This window comes from Nothobranchius furzeri, chromosome 11 (assembly GCF_043380555.1).
Source record: "Nothobranchius furzeri strain GRZ-AD chromosome 11, NfurGRZ-RIMD1, whole genome shotgun sequence".
NCBI lineage: Eukaryota > Metazoa > Chordata > Actinopteri > Cyprinodontiformes > Nothobranchiidae > Nothobranchius > Nothobranchius furzeri.
This window is the reverse complement of record NC_091751.1, coordinates 32,255,187-32,278,382: the sequence shown is the minus strand read 5'-3', so window position 1 is coordinate 32,278,382 and position 23,196 is coordinate 32,255,187. Positions and strand designations below refer to the sequence as shown.

At 44.4% G+C, this 23,196-nt stretch overlaps 1 protein-coding gene across 1 annotated transcript in view; it reads right to left on the bottom strand.

Moving 5' to 3' along the window:
* Window positions 1–6,363, bottom strand: part of angpt2b (angiopoietin 2b) — a 44,426-nt gene extending 38,063 nt beyond the window's left edge. Inside the window, exon 1 of the mRNA XM_070541491.1 lies at window positions 5,249–6,363. Within this exon, the coding sequence (XP_070397592.1) occupies window positions 5,249–5,566 (318 nt within the window). The 5' untranslated portion in view covers window positions 5,567–6,363. The remainder of the gene's footprint in view (window positions 1–5,248) is intronic.
* Window positions 6,364–23,196: the final 16,833 nt, after the last annotated feature.

Below are 23,196 nucleotides of genomic sequence, written 5' to 3'. Positions count from 1 at the left end.
CGTGTGTAGGACTACAGGGAGAGCCGCCTACACTGTGAGACGCCTAAAAGGTTTCGGAACACGAAGGCAGTCATCTTCCTCCGATAAACAGATTTGCAAATAATGTGGTCTGCTTAATCAAACAGAGTGGAAGTCGATTTTCCCTGTTCTTGCAGTAAATAATAGAATGCTGTTTGTTATAAAGCACGATCCAGTGGGAGACCATTAATATTTATACGTCTTGTGGGAGAAAGAGATCGTACTTTACTCATTAAACCGCACAACTGGAAAATGAAGTCTCGGAGGAGAAAGAGCTGAAAATCATCCAGCTAATGAGTCGCTGACCACAAAAACAGAGCGGAAGTCAACTCAGTTCTTTTCTGTTTCTTAACATAAGTGAGAAATTCTGTTTATCCAACACTTAAATCATTTGATCCTTCTTTCTGTCTGTTTGGTCCTTTCTGAACTTCCGTTCTTCCTACTTCACTTCTCTTCTTTGTTCCTTTTGCTAGTTTAGACCTGAAACAAGACGGAAAAATTAAATCTAGCCACCAATGTTGTAGAGAGACTAGTGAGCGGATTAAAACCATCTCTACAGGAGGACTCAACAATCCCTGCATCGTAATCTGATGCATTCAAGCCGCTATCAAGCGCCTGCAAAGCCTTCCTATTACGGTCTTTGTGTAGCTGAATCCAGAGGTCTTGATACGCTTCATCTCTCCTTTCCAATTGTATTAATTGCTGCTACATCACATGCTGCACACGTGGGCAGACGAAGCCCTTTCCTGATGTGTAATTCTGTTGCATCGTTTCTGAGAGGGTCAGAGGAGGGATCAGCGCTCAGATCATCGTGTGATATCCTAATTATTGAGCCGACAGATGCATGTGTTCTCGGTCATAATTACAAAAGCCAGAAACATCTGCTGGGTAAACGACCGTGATAGATGGAGGAACATTAGGATGGGCGTGATTAGAACAAACACTAATGCGAATTATTGGATTGCATTGATTTTTCACTTTTTCGTTCTAGTTTTGGCTCAGTCCAGACCTGTTCCAGCTGGAGGGCCCAAACACACAGTCTAGATGGATCGCCACCAAACCAACCACGTTTGTGACCGGTCTTAACTGACTAATAGGATTAAACTATGTATATAAATAAATCTAGAAGCAAACAGTCCAGTCTAATCTAACTACCCATACCTACGTTGATTCTTCTCTTCCAGAGCTGGACTCTCACATGTCTTACTCACCTTCGTTGAAACATTTTTGGAAGGCAGCTGAGCGAGATGCCCCGAACACAGACACTTCTAGTAATCAGAGTTTGGTAAGGACCCAAACGGGCAAAGGTGGGAGTGGTTTAATAACAATGTGCTTGGTCTCATAGACCAAGAGGCGCAGTGAAACACGAGGAACTGGACCGGGGTGAACAGGTGGATCTGAACAAAGACTGCTGCAGGTTTGAATCCTGACTGCTGCATTTCTGCGTGGAAGGAAGCATGTTCTCTCCATGCATGTGGGGCTGTTCTCTGAGCACTCTGGTTTCCACCCACAGAGAAAACATATGCATGTTAGCTTAGTTGGGAAAATAAGTCAACATAAGCTGAGAAAAAAGGACTACAGGGAGGCTGGCTGTTAGAGAGCAGGCAGACTCATGGGCAGATAGAAGAAGAGCTGAAACAAAGTGGCATGGGACCCTAACCCTAACCCCTAATAAACATGAATCTAGAAGAATAAATAATCTACAGTAACCCAGCTATCAGCTCCCGTGGTAATAACCGGGAAAATTCCTACAAAGTCTAATCGAATCCTAAATACAAAAGAAAAGTGGAAATGTTGAAGAAAACAGCAACAACAACAACCAGGACTGTAGTGTAGAAGACAGACATGTTTTCTCCCGTAAATAGCACCTCTCTAGATAACAATCCCAAGGTGCCTGACTACAGGCTGAACTATTATCCCAACGTCCACCATCGTTCAGAGTAGTCCTCAAAGTCCCAACTCATGAAACATGACTTCCTCTAAACCCCTGAAATAATGCTGCCATTAGGTTCCATGTGCCTTCGGATAGGGTTAGGGTTAACACATCCTAACCCTAACCCACATGGCTAACAGAGCAGTCTGAGATAACCAGAAAACAACGAGAGATAGTAAACATTCCTGTTACACGAATGACTGGACCTTCTGCACAGGTCTGGTAAAAATGACAGTGTGTGATGTCTGCATCAGTTACAAATCTTCGTTCAAGAACTGCATGCTACTGTGAACAGCTGCTGTTGACAGTTTGGCAAGATGTCAGAATCTAGCATAACAAGGCTGTTAAATACCGGCCACTAATGGCCACTTTCATTTCTTTTACTTAGAAACCTGGCTTGTTTATCGTTTCTCAAACTTTCTTAGTTTTTAGACTCGAAACAATATTTCTGTTAAAGAGCAAGTCACTCCAAATCAACAGTTTTTCTGCTGATAAACTATATAAATGAGTGTCTGGTCGTGCTGTAGACAAGTGTAGTCAATAATTCTGCACTTTAGTGCATCTTAGTTAAAATTTAAATATTCTGTCTAAAACTGTCAGTGTTGCACTGTCGTCAGGTAAAAACTCAGCACTGCATTTGAATTTAAATCTGCCGTCGCTATTGGCTAAGGAGTACACTATGATATTAGATGGTACATGATGATGTCACAATGTCGTGAGTGTGTGTATTTGTTAGCGGCTCCACCCTCTCGGTCTGCTAGGCAACAGCATTTGTTGCATTTTTGAAACAGGAAGTGGGAGTTATGGGCTCGACACACGGGAGGCGACAAACGACCGCGATCAGCGAAATTTGTCGCCGTCGCTTTTATTACCTGACACATGGGAGGCGATCCGCAGCAGCGGCCAGCGGCAAAGCCGTCTACGCGTTCTGTTCCATGGCGAAATCGAAACTTCTGTTGTTTTGTTTGGCTGTGTCAGGTTGGAGGGAATTAAGGTCATTTAAACGGTTCAGAGTTAAAAAAGTGGTAGATATGATGTTTCACAAGGTGCTGCTAGAGTTATGTGAAATCTTACTTGTGATTTTACTATAAAACATAATAATAATCAACTTCTCCTCCATGTTTGCTTGGAGATGTATGGAGCATCCTGTCCGCTCATTGGTCAGTGAATGAAACCTCCGTTGATTGGTCCTCGTCCGAGCGACAGCGATGAAAAGTTGAAACAGTTTCAACTTTCTGGGATCGCGTCGCTGGGTCGCCTGTGCACGAGCGCAAAATTTCACACGCACGTTTTTCGCGTTTCGCTTGGTAGGAGGGAGACCCGCGATTATCGCTTTGTCGCGCATGTCTCATTGAAAATGAATGGAGGAGAGGCGATGTCGCCTCCTGTGTGTCGAGCCCATTAAGTACCAATCTGGTAGGGGGTGACTTGCTCTTTAATGTTGATGATTTCTGTTAACAGGACTCTCTTTTGTTTATGACCAGTCCTAATGTGCTTCCCGTGCTTGTGGATGACACCCTGTGAGAGTGACAGAATGAATTCAGAACGAAAAAACATCCCTGACTGTAGCAGTCTCATTTCCAAGCCCTCAGGGCAGCACAAGGCTACAGGGACAAGATGGAAGATTGTGTCAGGGTTTAGCCCAAAAGAAATATGAACATGTTTCCTTCTTGGAGACACAAAAGAGGGAATTTGGAGCATTAGCAGAGTCCTGGGAGATTCCACTGGAGAACATGGTGGATTAGTGGGCGCTCTTAATTTTGCATGTGTGGGGGCGTGTTTCCTTTCAAGGGGTTTGGGTTGAAGGCTGACAGAGAGGGTCGCTGCATCCCATGGGAGCTTTGAGGGAAACCGAGTTAAGTTTCACAGAGACACCAACACACACACGCCTTAAGCTCTTCCACATACACTGCATGCAGCTCTCCCAACCCTCATGCAGATAAGCTTAATGAGCCTCACGAGGTGCTGAAACGGCTTTGCCGTCTGGGGTCAAAGATCGGTGCACTCTCGTGCATAACTGAAAGAGTCTCTCTGGGGTCAGGCTGTGTTTATGTGGAAGTCCCACCTTTATTTATGCATCGCTTTGGCCTGGCGGGGTTAACTTGTTGTTAGGTTGAATCTGTGTGCTCATTCCAGACGGTTTGGGAAAGAAGAAGGCAGCAGGAAGTGTGTCTGTGCAGGTTTTCTCTAGGTAGAAGGGGGAGTTTAAACTACACCACCTTTTAAAACTGCTTATGTCACTAGTTTGTTTAGAGTAAACACACTAATCTGCACAAATGTGGATGATTTCATATTCAGCCAAATGGTTCATGTCAAGTTGCTGGGAAATTTAAAGCACACAGAGTGGGTCGGAAAGGCTCAGAAAGGGCACATGATAGTGTGTATTGGCTTTCTGCATCCATGCGCCTGAGTAAATAGTGTGTATTCAGTGTCCTTCTCTCAGGCCCACAGAGAGTTTTGCATAAATGCAACAGAGAAGGTCTGTGGGTTCATATTTAAATGAGTGTTTTTGGTAGATAAGATGCTGCTACTGGACACATGCTGACATGAGGGGATGGAGGGGAAAGAAGCCAAAACTGGAATGGTGATCGAAAACCAAACTGGGACAGATGGTGGCAAGAAAATCACCATTATTTGTTCACCGTTGGTCAAACTCAGCTCTTGGCACAAAGTTTTATAACCAATGAGGGGTTTGCTGTGTACCATAAATATTCTATGAGGGATGCAGAGAAGAATGGAGAGACGGGTGTGGGGAGTCCGCCCCCCCATTGACCCAACCCTGACTCTGTGCCCAGATGACCATGGTGTTGGAACCTTTACTGTGAATGTCACTTAATAATCCAACTAAATAAAACAGCAAATATCCAAATGTGTCTCCTAGAATAAACAGCTTTTCCCTCTGAAATGAATTATGATGTAACCTGAGCTGAGTACAGAGCTGACCTTGGCTTACACATGCTGTTTACTCATTGCCTCTGATTGTGAGTGTGTGTGTGTGTGTGTGTGTGTGTGTGTGTGTGTGTGTGTGTGTGTGTGTGTGTGTGTGTGTGTGTGTGACATGTTTGGCTCATTCCTGTTGCAGGCTGAGGTTTTTAATCCTGACACAATGATACACAAGTGAATGTCACAGAGCCAAACATTTCTACAGGAAGCATCCACGCTGAGCGCTGAAGCTTCTTAATAATGATGCTCTGTCAGCAAATGGAAGAGGATATTGTGCTCTGTAGAGATGCTTTGTTTTCCAGCTGAAGGTCTACATGCTTTAGATATGGAGCAGAAGAAGAAGCCAATACTTACCTTCTGTAACCACTGTGTGTTATTCTCCATGGCACTCTCCAGAGTCTCCAGCTTCTTCTGCTGCCATGAGGGCCGTTCCCCCTGAGCCTGACCTTGCTTGGACTGGCTTGGGTCATGCTCAGCCTCCGGTGGAGAGTCCCTCTGCAGGGTATTGGTCACCTGGTATGCCTCTGAGGGCCGGCAGTGGTCCACCTCTGGGAGGATGAAGGTGTAGCTGCAGGGGCCGTGCTGCATGTGGTGCTGCTGGCGCTGTGATGCAAGTGAAGAGGCCAACAGGTAGGCCAGGTAGGCGAGGGACAGGGCCAGCAGGCGGCCCATGTCAGGGCAAAGTCAAAACAGAGAGAAACGGGGGAAAGAGGGGGTGGGCTGAAGCAGGAGGCTGCACCACCTGGTGAAACGGACGAGTCCTTTTGCAGAAACTCCTTACTAGATTTCTCTGTTTCTGCTTTTTCAATCCAACTCCTGCTGCTCCACTCTCTGTTTTATAACTTTTTACTTGTCCTTATTTGGCTACTCTTCCTCTGTGCCGTTGCATCAAAAGTCCTCTGGAGGCCAATTCAAGCTCCCGCTGCTTTGCATGAGGGCAGACAGAAAACACACTCAGGAAACAGAGGATTGTTCTCTAACTCCACCACTCACCCGGCACATGTGGCTCTGCCCAGGAAGCCAGCAGCAGATTTCAAACATTTATCTCCCTTCTAAAAAAAAAAGTTGCTCGCTGCAGGGTCGCCTTTTCAAGCTGCTGGAGTCCATGCATGGGTCTGGAAGAGAGCAGAGGGAAGAGTGGCCTGCTCCAGGATGTTGGCTGGAGTGGTAAAGCTCTTAAAGAACAGAGAAGTGAGAGAGAAAGGCGTACTACACACTCACTTAACCAGCCTTCCCTCCTTTCTTTCTCCCTCCCTTTTACGGTACTTCTGTTTGCGGGGGTATAGAAGAGGAAGCTACAAAAACACACACAGCTCGCCACCAAAACCTCTACAAAAACCTTTTGTTCCCCCTCACTCGTTCACTTTTCTCCAACTTTCAGGTCCCATAGCGTCTTTCAGGTGGACTTACCGAGTCAGAAACATGCATGGTGGTACTGCTGAAGCCAGATTTAAACCAATAACTCTGTGAGTTTGATAAATAAGCTGGTCTGTTAGCAGAATATCGATCAATAACAATTTACTGCCTCTGAATGCTGCAGGGGGTGTTTTACCTTCTGCTGGAGGCTGTCCGTTCTCTCTTGTTAGCGGGCTTTTGCTGTAAACTAATCTCAGAGGCTTTTGTCTGGATTTGGAAAGAGAATGTGCTGCAGTGATGCTGCTGCTAGAACGCTCGCTTTCAGTTTTATTTTGGTTTGGGGATTTTTTCCTCCATGTTTAAGTGGATTTCACTTGATCTGGAGAACTTTTGATGCACAGCTTGTGTTTTATTTTTACATTCTTACTGAAGGTGGAACTTTACTCGTAGCTCGCTGTTAAAACCGTTTCTGAATTGTGTCACAGCAAAATCCAAATTTGTTCAAGGCACACCTGCGCACGCCTACACCTTCATAAACTACAATCCAAGGAGTTGGATTAGATTTTGATTTTCAACAAGCAGTGAGGTTTATTTTTAGCACGGTGAGCCAGCATCTGGCCTGTATAGACTCTCTTCAGTGGCTCGGCAGACGTGAAAGCAGAAACTCTGCTCTAGTTTTGCGCTACAGCTCTTCACACCGAGGAGTCACGTCTGCGTTGTGTTCTCTTTTGGAGCTGGTGGCCTTTAAGTGACAGTAAATGGTGAAGAAGGCGACACAGTGAGAGCAGACATCATGCAGCCTTCAAACGTGGAGCACCCTCTGACAGTTGGGCCACCCACCGCCACAAGCACCAGGCCTACTCTTTATAGGAACTGTGATTTAGAGAGGTGAGAGTTTTCCTGCATTCAATCAAACGAGGTTAGATGAATGTGGAGGAGCAGCTTCCCACAGTTGTGATGTCACGGAACTACATTCACTATCTATCTGAATTATGTTGGTCTGCTGATGGTGGAGCAGGTGGTAGCATAGCTGCCTCACAACCAGAGGGTTGCTGGTTGGAAACCCGTCCCTGCAGCCTCTCTGCACTGTTTACATATGCTCCCAGTGTATTTGTGGGTTTTCTCTGGACGTAAGAACAGACACCTGTTGGTTTTGTTTCTAAGATCCGGAGGGTACAGCTTTTACAAAACTATCGGCTGATGCTCACCAGTTGATCCCTTTCCATACGATGTGTATTCTGTTGGGTTTGTAACTTGGAGTAATTTATCCTACTTAACATTAACCCTCTCAGGCTCAAAATAAGTTTTGATGAAAGGACGAACAACTAAGTCCTTCATGAAATACGTATGTGGAGTTAGGTACGTAGGTTTTAACGTTGCAAATCTGCAACGCCTGCCTGCAGAGGGTTAAAGTGGGGCTTCAGCTGGAGGGAACTAATGGTCCTTTTGGTGAGTTTGTACATTAACCTGCTTTCTTCTTGATGCAACCTTTACTTAACTCCTGAACAGTTCTCAGAGAAGTCCGAGTGCTCTTTCATTCTGGATAAATAGATCATGTGTGACAGCCATGTAGACCCACATAAAGGAAAAACATTGTGGGCATTGGAAGTGCAGCTGCTGACTGCAGCTGTCAGAACATTGCTTCTTGTTTTATGAGCAGCAGTTTCCTAGTTTACCATTGTGAGATCTTTGTTTTGGACAGCTAGATGAGACCGCATTTAGAAAACAAGGTAAAAAGTCATGCTAATCTAATGCTGTGCTTGTTCTTTTTGGAGTATCACTTATTTAATGATTTTATTTTCAGACAGACAGACTTCCATCTCACAGAGCAGACAGTCTGACTTGGCCTAACGACACCTATCCATCACAATAAAACCCCATCCATACCTGACAGTAAAGGAGGCCAGTCCTACCTTCTGTGGTTTGGACACACTAGGACAGTTGTGAGCTGGGATGGATTTTCCTGTGAGACAAGTAGGTAATTATTGGTTCACAGTAAAGAGATTTTAGAAATGAAACTGGAAACCACCACAAAGAGGAAACAGCAGTATCTGTATTAGTGATGCCGGGTGGGTGCACATTTTAGCTTCTACATAGTCTGCATAGGTTACATTTGCATTGGTGGAGCTTGGGATGTAAAGATGAAGCGATCTGTATTGATGCATGGATGTGCATATGTTCAGTGGACTTGGACTGGATTGATAGAACATCTGTGTTCCATTTTAGTTGTTGGAATGATTCTCTATGCATCAGTTTAATGAGTGGAATACGTTTAGACACCATACTAACTACTAGACAGAGGTGTGGAGTCAAGTCATATGACTTGGGCTTGGTCTGTTTTATTGGATGGCACACACTCCACTGACTACCCCTGAACAGTCGTCATCATCGGTGAAACAGATGTAGCAGGAATGGCACTGTTACAAATCACATGAGAAACATTCCATTGTTTTATCTAAACTTATGAAACATCTGCAACTATTGAACCTTTCTGGATTCTGGCCTTTAAAGGAATTAACACTGAAAACATTCACAGTTCTTCTGACCTGCAAAATAGTGACCTAGCCCTACCTCTGCTATTACATGAAGTAATCGCCCCGAATTAAAATGTCTTGTCTCGTTCGCCTCTCTGGGTCTGGGTCGCAGAAGCAGCATCCTGACTAGGGAGTTCCAGACCGTCATCTCCTCGGCCACCTCCACCAGCTCCTCCGGCAGGACCCCAAGGCGTTCCTGGGCCAGTTTGGAGAAGTATTTTCCCCAATGTGTCCTGGGTCGACCAGGGGGCCTCCTACCAGCAGGACAAGCCTGAAACACCTCCCTGGGGAGGCATCCAGGAGGCATCCCAACAAGACGCCCAAACCACCTCAACTGACTCCTCTCGATATGAAGGAGCAGTGGCTCTACTCCGATTCTCTTCCGAATGTTCGAGCTCCTCACCCTATCCCTAAGGCTGAGCCAAGCCACCCTGTGGAGAAATGTATGCCCTATAAACCAATAAGTAACCTTATGCTGCACCCTCTGCAAGTAAACATTATTTGGATGTGCTCCAAACACAACTAAAGCTACAATTAAAGTAGATGTCTGGATTATTTATTTTATCTGATGGCAGCATCTAGTGGCTGACAAGAATATCACACCACGACATTGTTTCATTTCCGTATTTACGGCTGAAAGCAGCACCTCTCGTTTATGAATGCACTCCTCTAGCTGACAAAACAGAGATAAAACACTGTTTTACATCCATGCACCTGCCTAATTTTGTTCAAACAATTGTTGCACACTTTCTGTAAATCTTCTAAACTTTGTTTCACTTCTCAGATATCACTGTGTGTCTCCTACATGATATATTTAACTGAAAAACTTTATCATAGCAACCAATGATTTATACAGGAAAATCACGAAGAGTGCTGCCCAAGCCCACTGTACTTGTCCATGAGAAAGGTCGCAAACTTTGCATCAACCAAGGTACGTTCTTGAAGGCTCAAGCACGCTCTGTGATTGACGTCTGCACGTAAGCTGTACTGTAACGCTATTGGCTAGTGCTGAACTAACCAATAGCAATAGGGAGCCTATGTCTCCTCTCTTTCCGGTCGGCTCATGGGTCCCCGGATGAACGAAAAAATGAATGCAAGTCAACGGGGCTAAAACCCCTGTTTCTAATCTGCTTTGCTTTACACCCTGGATCGCACATGTTGTACTGCAATTTAAATGAAAAGTAAGGATGGGTGTTTCAACCACGCGAGTCATGTACTTTTAGATTTATCAGTTTGTAAAAGTTCGTAATAATTAGCATGATTACAAACTAGATGTTGGCACGTCGCATATGTGACATCACCACATAATCTCCTCTCCCCTAGCGTAGCTGCTACTTACCACATGACCAGATTTATGGTGGTTCTTTCCTCCTGTGGGAAGTTTGCTGAACTTACAGCCCTTTTCCCTCAGTTTTCTCCGTGTCTGTTCAATGACGTCACTTTCGTGAAGTGCATTTGTAGTCCTGGACTTATTTTCACACAAAACCTAAAATAGCGTTTTCCCCCTGTTTGAAAATAAGCTCGTTCTTGGTGTCTTTAAAATTCACGGACATCATGTGTGAAATCCATGGCACAAAACAGCCAGATTAGAAAATAGCGTTTTTAGCCCGGTTGACTTGCATTCATTGTTTGGTCTCCCGGGGATCCGTGGTGCAGAAGTAGATGGGTGTGACTCAAGCTCTCTATTGCATGAAGCTCTATGGGACGGGTGGGCTTAGTAAATAAAAATACATATTTCTCATATTATATTACAGTACATAAGGAAATAATTTATATATATTTATGAAAAATAATACATAATTCCTGGAAGGGGAAAACTCCAGGCATTTGTCATGATTTTAATGAATCATGACAAATCCCTCTTCACAAAGAAAAAAAAAAGAAAGAAAAATAACTTTTTTACTGTTTTGTTTTCTAGTTGGTAGAAAGCAGGCAGTAACTTTACTCATGTGAATTTTATTACAGCAGGAGGGCCACGCATGCATCTTGTAACCCTCAGCAGAACGTCCCATGAACTCTACACTACATCTCTAGATGTGTTAGCAGTGCTCTGCTGCCACCTACTGCTCAGTTCAGTACACAACTTTTACAATGTTCCATGTGCATTTACGCTTCATCAATAAAATATACTATTATTTACCAGGGGTGTAACGGTCCACTTGCACACTGTTTTATTTTAGTTTTTCCGTTAAATAGTGAATTTTTATTTGTGTGATTTAAGTGCAGCACATAAAAGTTGCTAGGCGAGTTTCTGCATGGACGCTGTAATGAGCGACATGATGGCTGCACGCACCCGATCTCTGTTTAAAAAATGTGATCTGCTAATTCTGATCAACGCCTTTCAGCGTGGATATAACCAGAAAAAAGATGTTTGCACCATTGCCAGACGCCATTTTTTTTTACTACTGCTAAAAAACTACAGCGTTGTTCGGTACAGTCGGCCTTTCCGTCTTTTTTCTGATTGGTTATTTTTGAGCTGGCTAGTCCCGCCCCTCATGTGCTTCTCTGCCTGTGAGTTACCAGACTCTTTCTCTGTGCAGAATTAAACAGAGGTTGAGTCTGGCAGGTCAGGCTAGAGTTTTTAAGGCTCGCTGCAGAAATAACAACACGGAGCATCAACAACACAACACTTGTCAGTATGAATGTGACACTCATAGCTGCGCAAATAACCTGTGAAATAATTAAAGACATGCTAGATCAGCAGCCTGTGATGACACCTGGTTCTGCTCACTATAGGAGCTGCTTTAGATATAAAATAAATATAATAAAAATATACCCCAAATTAATCGAAGCAAGCTCTTCAAAACACCAAACTGAATATGAGTTTAGTGTACCGTTAGAGCTCTACACATCCCAACAAATCCCACAATGGTTACCTTTATAATCTCATCAAATAGACCTTGTGGTTACAGAAATGTACCCATTAGTGTGGAAATGTCATCCGTGCCTCACTAAGATTATTATTTTTTTATTATTGATTAGGGGCAAATTGTGTTCAATAATTAAAATGTGAATAATCAAGGTTAATAATTAAAAATTTTAATGGCATTCCAGCCATAGCAGGAAGTGTTGAAATGATGGGACTGTGCAGTAAATGACTTCAGTCCCCTAATCTGTGGTGGTTGAGAGCAGATTTTACAATGTCTCTTATAAAACGGTGATCTTGTCCTAATTTCCACAGGAGCAGAAATACCCGATAGCTTCATTGCCTTTCCAGTAAGAGCTGTGTAACTGTCAGGCTGTTTCATCATTTTACTGCTTTCATCTGGCATTAATGAAAAGCAGATTTGGCCTAATGCAGCATGCCATTAGCAATGCTCCTCTCTCTATACATTCCCTTTGCTCTCCCTCTTTTGTCAGCCATTCTGACCCATTCCATCTCTTTTCATTTCCAGCCATCTATACAATTATTTAGACCAATGCTATTTTGTGATGCATCATAAATCCTCCTCCAACCATTTCTTGTCCTGAGCTATAAAAGACACACATCATCCACTTAAACACGGTGTAAACGGACACACTCACAGCACGCCACTACACTTTTCTACATCCAATACATCTTGTTATTTTTCAGACTTTGACGATGATCAGGCACAATGGAGTCAAATACCGAAAAAGAAAATCAAAAAGTTGCACCAACACATTCAACACAAATGCTGTTGGTTTGCAATTGATCATCAGTAATCATGCAAGTGAACAAACCTGCTCAGTTTGGTTTCTCCCCTAAAAGTATAGCATAACAGCTTTAATCTTACATATATCGTTCATGCATCACGGCTCAGCCCCGTGCACGGTGCATTCCACACTGCTGCTGTTGTGTGGATGCCTAATGACCCAGCAGCTCAAAAGCCCAGCGTGTGGCCACAAGGCTCAGCATACCAATAGCACAGATCTATAGCTGCACGCATCAACACGCTTTGGACGTGAACCTTTCAAAATCTGATTCATTGCTTTTTCATGAGGAAATCGACTTCTTTGCATAAGATGATGAGTGCCGATTTCACGCACAGAGCTGTCAGCATGGGATGTTTTCCTGTGGAAAGAAGAAAAAAATGTGTTTGACTTCTTCAGACTATTGGAATGGTTTGGTCTCAGCCTGTGGTGTGTGTCCCTCTGCACATTGCAGGAACTGAGTCGTGTGCTGATTAAATTAAATGATGTCCAACTTCTGTTCACATGAATAATAATCAGACCTCACTTTCTGGAAAACCAGTGAGATGGAGGCAAGAGCTGTGGATTTTTCCAAAAAGGATCATTTATGCATGAACACATGCATGCTGTTGTTTTAGAACACCTTAAATGAGAGGCTGAGACTTGGCCATGGCCAAAAGCCTGCTGCCTTTGTTTGTAGATGTTTCCATGGTTACTGAGGCAGCATTATAAGTAATAATCATGTGTGAAAGACTCGTGTTGGCGACTCCATTGAGTTTATGTTAAGAGTCAATATGTGCAGTGTCCGTACGGCTTTGAGGTGATTCTGGTCCACCATCCGTTGCCTCAGGAGGAGAACTACCAACACTTATAGTGGTGACAGTGTGCTGCTGACCTCGACTCGGGACATCATGGATCGGTGAGCAGGTTGTCGATTCTGGATTCAGGAAGAGCAATGCTCAAGTCCAAATTCTTGAGTTGGAAAATGCCTTCTCCGGGTCAGGGATGAGGTCCTGCACCAAGCGCAGGAGTTCAAGTATGTCAGGGTCTTGTTCACGAGTGAGTGAAAGGTGGAGAATGAGATCGATAGGTGGATTGGTGCTGCGTCTGCAGTGATGCGGGCGGAGGCAGAGTCAGCAGTACCTCAAGTGGTTGAGCAGGTTATCCAGTAATCGGAAGGTTGCAGGTTTGATCCCAGCTCCGGACAGAGGTTTCTGCTGTTCTGTCCTTACCTGTTGGTGGTGGTTGGAGGAGAACCCCAGGGCAGCTGTGGCTACACTGTAGCTCATCACCACCAATGTGTGTGTGAATGGATGAATGATGCACTGTAAAGCACTTTGGAGTCCTCTGACTGTAAAAGGCGCTATTCAAGTGCGGGGTCATTTATCGTTCATTTATTATTCCGACCGGTCTGTTGTGGTGAAGAAAGAGCTGAACCGGAAGGTGAAACTCTTGATTTACCAGTCGGTCTATGTTCATACCCTCACCTGTGGTCACGCGTTTTTGGTAGTGACCGAAATAATAAGATCACGGATACAAGCGGCCCTTGGAGATAGGGTGAAAAGCTTGGTCACCTGTGAGGGGCTCGGAGTAGATCTGCTACCCCTCCATATTGATTGGAGCCATTTGAGGTGGTTAGGACATCTGGTCAGGATGCCTCCTGGACGCCTCCCTGGAGAAGATTTCCGGGCATTTCCAACCGGGAGGAGACCTAAAAGAAGACCCAGGACACGCTGGAGAAACTGTGTCTCTCACCTGGCCAGGGAACGCCTTGGGATTCCCCCAGAGAAGCTGGCCCAAGTGGCTGGGGAGAGGGAAGTCTGGGCCTCGCTGCTGAGGATGGACGAAAGCGGATGAAAATGGATGGGTGTGCAGTGTTCCTTCTTTTTTTTAAGAACCTCTGGTCCAAATCCTGATGGCAGCCCAGTCTTTAGAATGAATGCTTAGTTTATAAGCATCTGATATTAGTGCTATAAATGTACGGGGTGCTTCTGGTCATGGACCCAATATCCGGGATGAGCAAGTACACTACTATCTGTATCTGTTCAACCAACTAAATTATCTGTATCTGTACTAGGAATGGGCGTGGCATAACCCGGAAGTGGGCGTGGTTTAACCGGCAGTGGGTGTGGTTTACATCATTATATTATTTTAAGTCTAAAATTGATATGGATTGATCAGAAGTTGATATGTGTATTGTTTATTTGAAAACTATTTACAGAGCAGCCTCAGAGTTGAGATTAAATATTTTTGATCACAATAGTAAAGAAACTATTACAGAACAAGTGTTTCAATCAAATCAGAACATTAATATTTAAGTGCATGGATTAATACATCTGAGCTCATGCAGTAGGAACTAGGAAATACTAGAACCAGACAAAACTTTATGTATATATATTTTTTATTTTAATTTGATTAAACAGATTTTTTTTCTTAACGTTCTTGGCATTTTGCCGCACACAAAGTTAAACAAAACAATGTTGATTAAGGTGTGTGTGTCTGAGAGAGATAGAGAGGGTGAGAGGGAGAGAGATGGAGTTACAAAAATAGAAAAACCCGACCAGAGCGGAGGTAGTGAGTGACTGATGCAGCACGTCAGCTGTCTTGTCAAATGCACCATGTAAGTTACGAAATAGGTAACTTTAAATATTCAACTGAAAAAGAGGTGAGCTGAAGAAAACCTAGGGAAAACTGAAGAAACGTGAGCAACAGTGAAGCAATCACAGCGAGATCCGTTACTGTCTGTGTGTGTGCGTGGATGTGCCGGACGGACTGTGCTCCCGGCCGGCTAGAGAGTTTTGTGTGTAGGGAGGGGCGGGCACTCTCTGTGACTGGCCAATCACAGAGCGTGAAGACAGTTACCCAATAAGGATTTTCCCTCAGCACGATTACAGATATTTATGAGGTTTACTCGTATCATGCTCGTATTCATCAAAAATGCTTTATCCGTACCGGATATTTGTCTGAAACAAGTATCCGGCTCATCCCTACCCAATATGTTGATTTATTCCTTCCTCATTTTGTTCAGTTACCCCAAGGCTGCTGTGGCTACATGTTGGCTCTTCACACTGCCCATGTGTGAATGAGTATGCACATCGGCGGCATGCACCTTGGGTGTTCAGGGACATCAAGGTGCCATGTAAATGCAGATTATTTACTACTCAGCCTTAGGTCATGGTGCTGGTGATGGCAAAGCTCCTGATGCTGGATGGTTGGGAGGAATTCCCGCTCTAGGATGTTTAGGTAGGTATTCATGGGTGTGCTCTGAGACTACTCTGTCAGTGAGTTCACTCCCTTGGCTGAGAAGGAAACACACACACACACACACACACACACACACACACACACACACACACACACACACACACACACACACACACACACACTAACAGTTTTGGGATGTTCTTCTGTTGGTTTGCAACCTTTCTTCTCTGCAGGATCATCTGTCCAGATGTTCTAGAAGACCATCAGAAAAAGGGCTCATTAGCAAAAGTTTGGACCTTTAACAGATTATTAGTCTCTACATGTTAGGCCTGCACCATGAAAAGAAAAATGTTTATGTATTTAGCAGAGGCTTTTGCCCAAAGAGACTCAGAAGTGATAATGAAGCCAGCAGGTTGCCCTTGAGGCTAACAACAAACACATAATTCAGTCTGACGGCGCGGCGCGTGTGCTTATTGAAACTGTGTGTGTGTGTCTGTGTGTGTGCGGCACAGCTCCATGAGCCGCTCAAGTCACCGCATCTCGTTATTGGCGCTATTTAAACCAATGTTGTAAAATTTCTTCTGCCCAGCCCAGATGTGCTCACTTGTGCACTCGTGAGCCGTGGTTCCGCTGGGACGCGTCTCACCTCTGACAGACGCACTCTGAACTTCAGATCTTCAGCGCGCTGTTAGAATGCTGTCTCACAGTCAGTGTGCTAATATAATAATATAATAATGCTAAAATGCTCAGATGGGAATCATTTCTTGATTTATTTTGTTACATCCACAATGTTCTGTGTGTGAGGTTTACAATGTCAGAACACCTGCATGAGACAGGGTGTTAATTACAATCTGCCAGAATGACTCACCACCTTCAGATTTCTCCAACACCGTTATCGGCGTGCGCAGGCCAGAGCGCTGAAGCTCGGCGCATTGTTATTATGAAGCTAGGGCACATGTGGAGGACACACACACACACACACACACACACACACACACACACAAACACACACACACTCACACACACACACACACAAGCAAAATATACTTGTTTTCAGTTGCATTTATTGGGCCCACTTACTTTTTCTTAGGCCCACCCACAAATGAGTTTCTGGCTACGCTAATGGTGACATATGACAGACTTCGCTGAGCTCCGCAGCCATTACACTTTTCACCTCGTGCACCCCCAGGGTTAGTGAAGTTCTAACTTGACACTCACCTTTATTGTGTTGTGGTTCCCTTTCCTCTGATGTTCTTGGAGAGAACAGGCTGCTCTGCTGCCCCTCCAGATATGACACCATGCCCTCACATCTGTCCTGATCCCACAGCTGGAGCAACCCTAGGACATGGTCTTGGTGCTGCAGGACTCACCTGGGCACTCTGTAGACTTTTTAAGAAACACAGTAGAAATCTTATTTGAGGCAGTGATGAGAGTTAAAATAATCTCTTTCTCATCACATAAGAAAAAAACAGAAAACAAACGTATTCAGGAGTTCGAAGAAATCATTAAGTCTTTAGAGGCGTCCACAGAAGAAGATTTACTGAGCAAATTACGTAAAGCTAAATTAGAACTTCATGGAATTATTGACAAAAAGACACAATTTTTAGCACAAAGACTACGAATAGAAAACTTTGAACATAGTAATAAATCAGGAAATTTTTCATCTGGCCAATTAAAAATAAATAAAGAGAAAACCACTGTATATGCTGTTAAAGACTCAACCGGGAATATAGTTTATGACCCTGAAAGAATAAACAACACTTTCAGAGACTTTTACCAAACTTTGTACTCACCACAGATAAACCCATCAGATAATGAGGTCAATGAGTTCCTTGACAGGATAACACTTCCTAAATTATCAGACAGCCAAATTACAGTCCTGGACTCGCCACTAATATCAGCTGAGCTCCAGGAAGCCCTTAAATCCATGAGTAATAGGAAAGCTCCAGGTCCAGACGGGTTCCCAGTAGAGTTCTACAAAGAATTCTGGATCATTCTGGCTCCAACATTTTTCAGAATGGTGAGGGAAATCAAAGAGAGTGGCAGATTACAGCCAAACATGAATTCAGCCAATATTAGTTTCTTGTTAAAACCAGGCAAAGACCCAGCATTTCCAACCAGCTATCGACCAATTTCTCTTATTTATGTTGATCTCAAAATAATTTGTAAAGCCCTGGCCAAAAGATTAGAGAAGGTAACCCCCTTCATAATACACCCTGACCAAACTGGTTTCATTAAGGGTAGACAGTCATCCACAAACTCACGTAGATTACTTAATTTGATAGATTTCTCTTGCAGTAGAAACATAAAAACTAGTATATTATCTTTAGATGCAGAAAAGGCTTTTGATAGAGTAAACTGGAAGTTCTTATTTGCAACTTTACATAAATTTGGTTTTGGGAACTTCTTCATAAACTGGCTACAAACATTATATAGTTCACCAACAGCACGTGTCAGGACGAACGACCAAATATCAGCTAGCTTCTGTCTTCAGAGGGGGACCAGGCAGGGATGCCCACTCTCCCCCTCACTATTTGCTATCTTTATTGAACCACTAGCAGCAGCAATTAGGCAAACAACAGATATTAAAGGCATTAAATGTAAGAAAATAGAACATAAGATCAGTCTTCATGCAAATGATGTTTTACTCTTTCTCCGAAATTCTCAATCCTCTCTCTCCCAAGCAATAGAACTGATAAACACTTTTTCAAGAGTTTCAGACTATTCTATAAACTGGTTAAAATCCACAGTTCTACCAATTAATTTCTCTTTTGTCAATTTACTTAATACACAATTGGAGTCAGGGAATATCACATACCTGGGAATAAATGTCTCTCCCAAGTTAGCAGATCTAACCAAACTAAACTACATCCCACTTTTAAGGAAAGTGGAAGATGATCTTGCAAGATGGAAATCCTTACCAATATCACTCATACTACAATTGCAATTACAATTACAATTGTACAATTACAATTGCTACAATTAAAATGTTGGTCTTACCCAAAATAAATTACTTATTCTCAATGATCCCAAACAAGCCATAAGCTGACTGGTTTAGATCTCTGGACTCCTCAATCACTAAATTCCTTTGATAGGAAAAACCTCCACAAATTTGCTTAAAAATGCTTCAGAAGACCAAAGACAGAGGAAGACTGGATCTACCCAACTTTTATTATTATTTCTTAGCCAACAGGCTGCAATATATACCAAGATGGTTGCGAGATAACCCACTAGATGAGTCCTGGTTAGATATAGAACAGACACTTTGCAATACGATAGAGCTTTCAGACTTACCATTTATTAGCTCAAGCATAAGAAAACATGAAAGCTTCAAAAGTCATAATATCAGCACCTCTCTGACAGCATGGTGGGAGTATCTTAAAATGACAGAATCTTCACTAGTACCATGCAGACACACACCTATCTGGAATAATCCTGATATTTTGCAAAATAACCAAATGATGAACCTTCCGGACTGGAAAAATAAAGGAATCCTATACCTGGAACATGTATATGAAGGATTGGACGTTATTCCATTTAACAGAATAGTCTTCCAATTTGGAATGGATAAGAATAGCTTTTTAGAATATCACCAAATTAAATTTGTAGTCAAACAAACATTTAAGCTCAATAAAATAGAATTACAAACACCACCAAGGGTATTAGACTTTTATAATCTCAAACGCCCCCCCCCCCCTCCCCACCACCACCACCGCCAACACCCCCCGACCCAACCCACCCCACCCACCCCCCAAACTACTGTCTAAAGTATATAAGACACTGTCCAAAATAGACGATAGAATTGCAATCCCTATTGAAAAATGGGAGGTGGATCTATCAGTCAGCTTTGACCAGAACTTCTGGTCCCAAACTTGTTTAAAAACTTTTAAAATGATCAGACACTCCAATTTCCAATTAATTCAGTACAAAATTCTACACAGAGTACACTATACAGGTCATCGGATGTTCAAGATGGGGTTTGTGTCGTCTGACACCTGTACACACTGCACAAAAAACATTCCTGACAATTACATCCACACACTGTGGTACTGTCCACCTGTCCAGGAATTTGGGGGTAGAGTATGTCAAGACCTGTCAAAGTGTCTGAAATGTCATACCCCCCCCCCCCCCCCCCCCCCCACCCCCACCCCCCCACCCCCCACCCACCCTTTGTTTACTCGGAAACCTGGACGATGTCCCGATTGAAGCATCTTTAGGTCACGTGGTTCTGACTGCCATATGCATCGCTAAGAAAACTATCCTCTTGAATTGGAAAAATAGAGAAACTCTCTGCATTAACCAGTATAGAAATCTTTTGTTAGATCATATTACACTTGATTTAGCCTCTGCTTCCACTTCAAGTCAATCTCTCTGGGCTCCTTTGATCGGTTCCATCACATAGCGATGATGGGGTATCATTGATATTGTCCTGCGAGATGATGTGTGTGTGTGTGTGTGTGTGGGGGGGGGGGGGGGGGGTCTGAGTTTGGAGTATCCGGACGTTCCCTGGAGGTGGGTTCACTGGGGGTGTCTGGGACTGGGGGGATGCTGCCCCCCTCTGGAGGTGCTTGAGTTGCCTCGGGGGGTGGACTACTGGCGTTTGTGAGTGGGGCCCCTTGGGGGTCTTGGCGGTGGCCATGGGTTGCTGCCTGGCAGCTGCATTGCCCCTTAGTGGGTCTGGGTGGGTGTCTGCGGGCTCGGGCTGTGGGGGTGGCCGGCCCCATGTGGGGATCTGGGTGGGGCCTTGGGGGTCGGGTCCTGACATGTATGCTGCCGGGAAGAAGGCAGGAACATGTGGCAGTGCCTGGCCCGGGCTCAGGGGCCTCGGGTAGACCTTGGCTCCTCTGCTGTTCCATCACAGGGGAGGGGGAGGTCCAGGAGGCGGAGGACCCAACCTTACCTGGATGTTACATGTCTTATATATTCTGGAAGTTGTGCAAATGCAGGTATGGGAGTAGATATTCTGCTGGGGTGGGGCTGGGTTGGTGCCCTCAGACTCCGTGAAGCTCTGTGATGCTACTGCTTTGGGCCCTGGCAAGATGGGCTGGGGGCTCCATGCCCTGGGTGGCATTTTGGCAACAGAGGTGCCTATTGGGGCCAGTGGGGGAGCTGACTTTCTGGAGGGCTTAAGTCCACCCAGCCATTCCTCCCCATCCCCACACATTTTTCTCCTTCTCCCTCACATCATCACACAATCATGCACATAGGACCTAGGGGGGTGGACAAGTCAGGGGGTGCGGGTATGGACCCCATTTCTGCATTCCTTCCAATTTTAAACTGCACTTAGACACAGAGGGCTGTGGGTGCAAGTGGGGTAGTGTGGTGGCATCAGCTGGCGTAGGCCAGATGATGCCCACGCTGCCCGCTCACCACAGCAATGGAGTACATCTCATCAACACGCACTAACACGATATTGGAGCAGGCAACGGGAGACTAGGGGTCTTAGTACACCTCTGTTGTCACTTGGCTTCCCAGGGCTTGAGATTAGGAGGGAGATATGGCCGTCTGGTTGGTGTCTGGGGTGGTGGGTTGCTTTGCTCAGCGTTGGGCAGGGGAGCCTGCTTATCAGCACCCCAGCAGAAAGGGTCGAACTCTGGGAACCGGTAATAGTTGTACCAGTTGCAGCATTACCAGGATCAGAGTGAATAGGGTGTGTATGGGGAGCATGAGTGGGTGTCCGGCATGCATTTTTGTAAGTCTTTGGTTGAATGTGTTTGTGTGAGCATGAGGGAGTGTGTGACTTTGTCTGTGTATGACTGTATAAGTCAGGTGGGGCCTTTGACTCCTTCCTTCTCCTGGGGCTTATTTTGATGCTATACATCTTCGTCTCCCCTCCCCCTGCCACACCTGGTGTGGAGTGTGGTGCCTTGGTCTGCCTGAGTGTTCTTATCTTGTCGCCAGCATTCAGACATTAATTCTGTGTTCTTCACAGCCAGACAGGACACGGGGGGGGGGGGGGGGGGGGGAAATCTTATTTGAGAATGGATTCATTCTTCTAGTTACTGGCGACACCTTTGATCCCTCTCCAGAATATTCTACGTTATATCTGAACAGCCACCATAAAAGCTGTGGCAGCGAACTTTGTCCCCAAAAACATCTCAGCTGTTGGTTAACGACGGTCTTTGTAATGATCTCATGCAAGCACTCGAATACGGCCAGATCCCTTTTGGCCTGTTTTTGGACTAAAGACCATGTTGGTATTTTATTCCTCTTAGATTTATTTTTTTTATTTTAGTTTAACTCTAGACAAATGAGAAGAATGGGATTATATCTTTCTGGCGCAGGACAAACGGAGCAGAAACGAGCCAAGTAGCTTTTTAAGCAAGTCACGATCTTCACGGTTATTTACAACAGCCAGACTTTCTCAGGTTTGACCAGATTTACTCACACGATTCTTCCCCACTGCTCAGTAATGAAGAGTAAACATTAAACAATAACACTTTGCTTGATTTACTCAACAGGACAGGAGATAAAACAGGAAGTGGTCGTCTGTGTGAGAGAGTTTAATGAAACAAATTGTTACATTTTATAAAACACTGCAATAAAATCACACGTTTGCCATTCCTCTGGCTCCTGGCTCTGCAGCCATCTCTAACTTATCCACATCTGAACTGTCGCTGAGGGTTTCTCTCCACAGCAGGATGATCATTCACAACAACTGACAGAGGCTTTAGTGGCTCTAATGTCACGGCAGATGGGTGTAGTATATCAAATAATTTATGTCTGAGGTATCAGGCACACAACAAACACAGCGTCTGTGCACTCACAGGGGCCTTCCTTTTTAATTATCCCTGAAAAATAAAAGCTTTTTCATGGTAAATGTTGTTTTACTGTCATTTTTAGGATTGTCTTGAATCTGAAGCATCAGGAAACGTCTGAGGTTAAGTGCTGTGTTGATTGAAACGTTCGTTTAAAAAATGGACACAGTCTCCGCCGTATGAAACAGAGTTTGGTGTAAAACGAAATCGCCGCCAGCCCACAATTCATAGCTTTCTGCTGTTAAACGCCCTCCCGAGGGAGCGCGGGTTGTTTAGTTTAGCGTCTCCTGTCAGGCAGAGGTATTTCCCGCGGCTCCCTGAAGGCCCTGAATCAATCCGCCTGCTGGATTTGAAGGTGACATTCACCCCCCTCCTTCGGACTGGGTTTCTTCTGCATTCGCTGCGCTTGTCACCCAGCACTGTCTCCTGGGGGAGCAGATAAAGTGGCATAAACATTTGAGATATCATTTTATAATAAACCATATCAGAAAAAAGAATTAAAAAGCCGTTTCAAACGTTTATAGTTCACTTTTGAGCGTGAGACAGTAGGAGAGTACGTATGACGAAAGCCATCCACAGAGATTTTGTTTTTCTTGCCGAGTGGTGGGGAATATCCGCCCTGTGGTGCAGCCATGCACAGAGGGACCCATCACTCCACACAGCAATCTAAACCTTCCTCCTGGGCAGGGTGGGAAGACCAGAGAGAGGGAAGGACCGCTCCAGACTCTAAAACTCACCCACTCTCAGTGAAAAGGAGACTTTAGATGTTTTAGTGTTCAGTTTGCAAAAAAAATTCTTC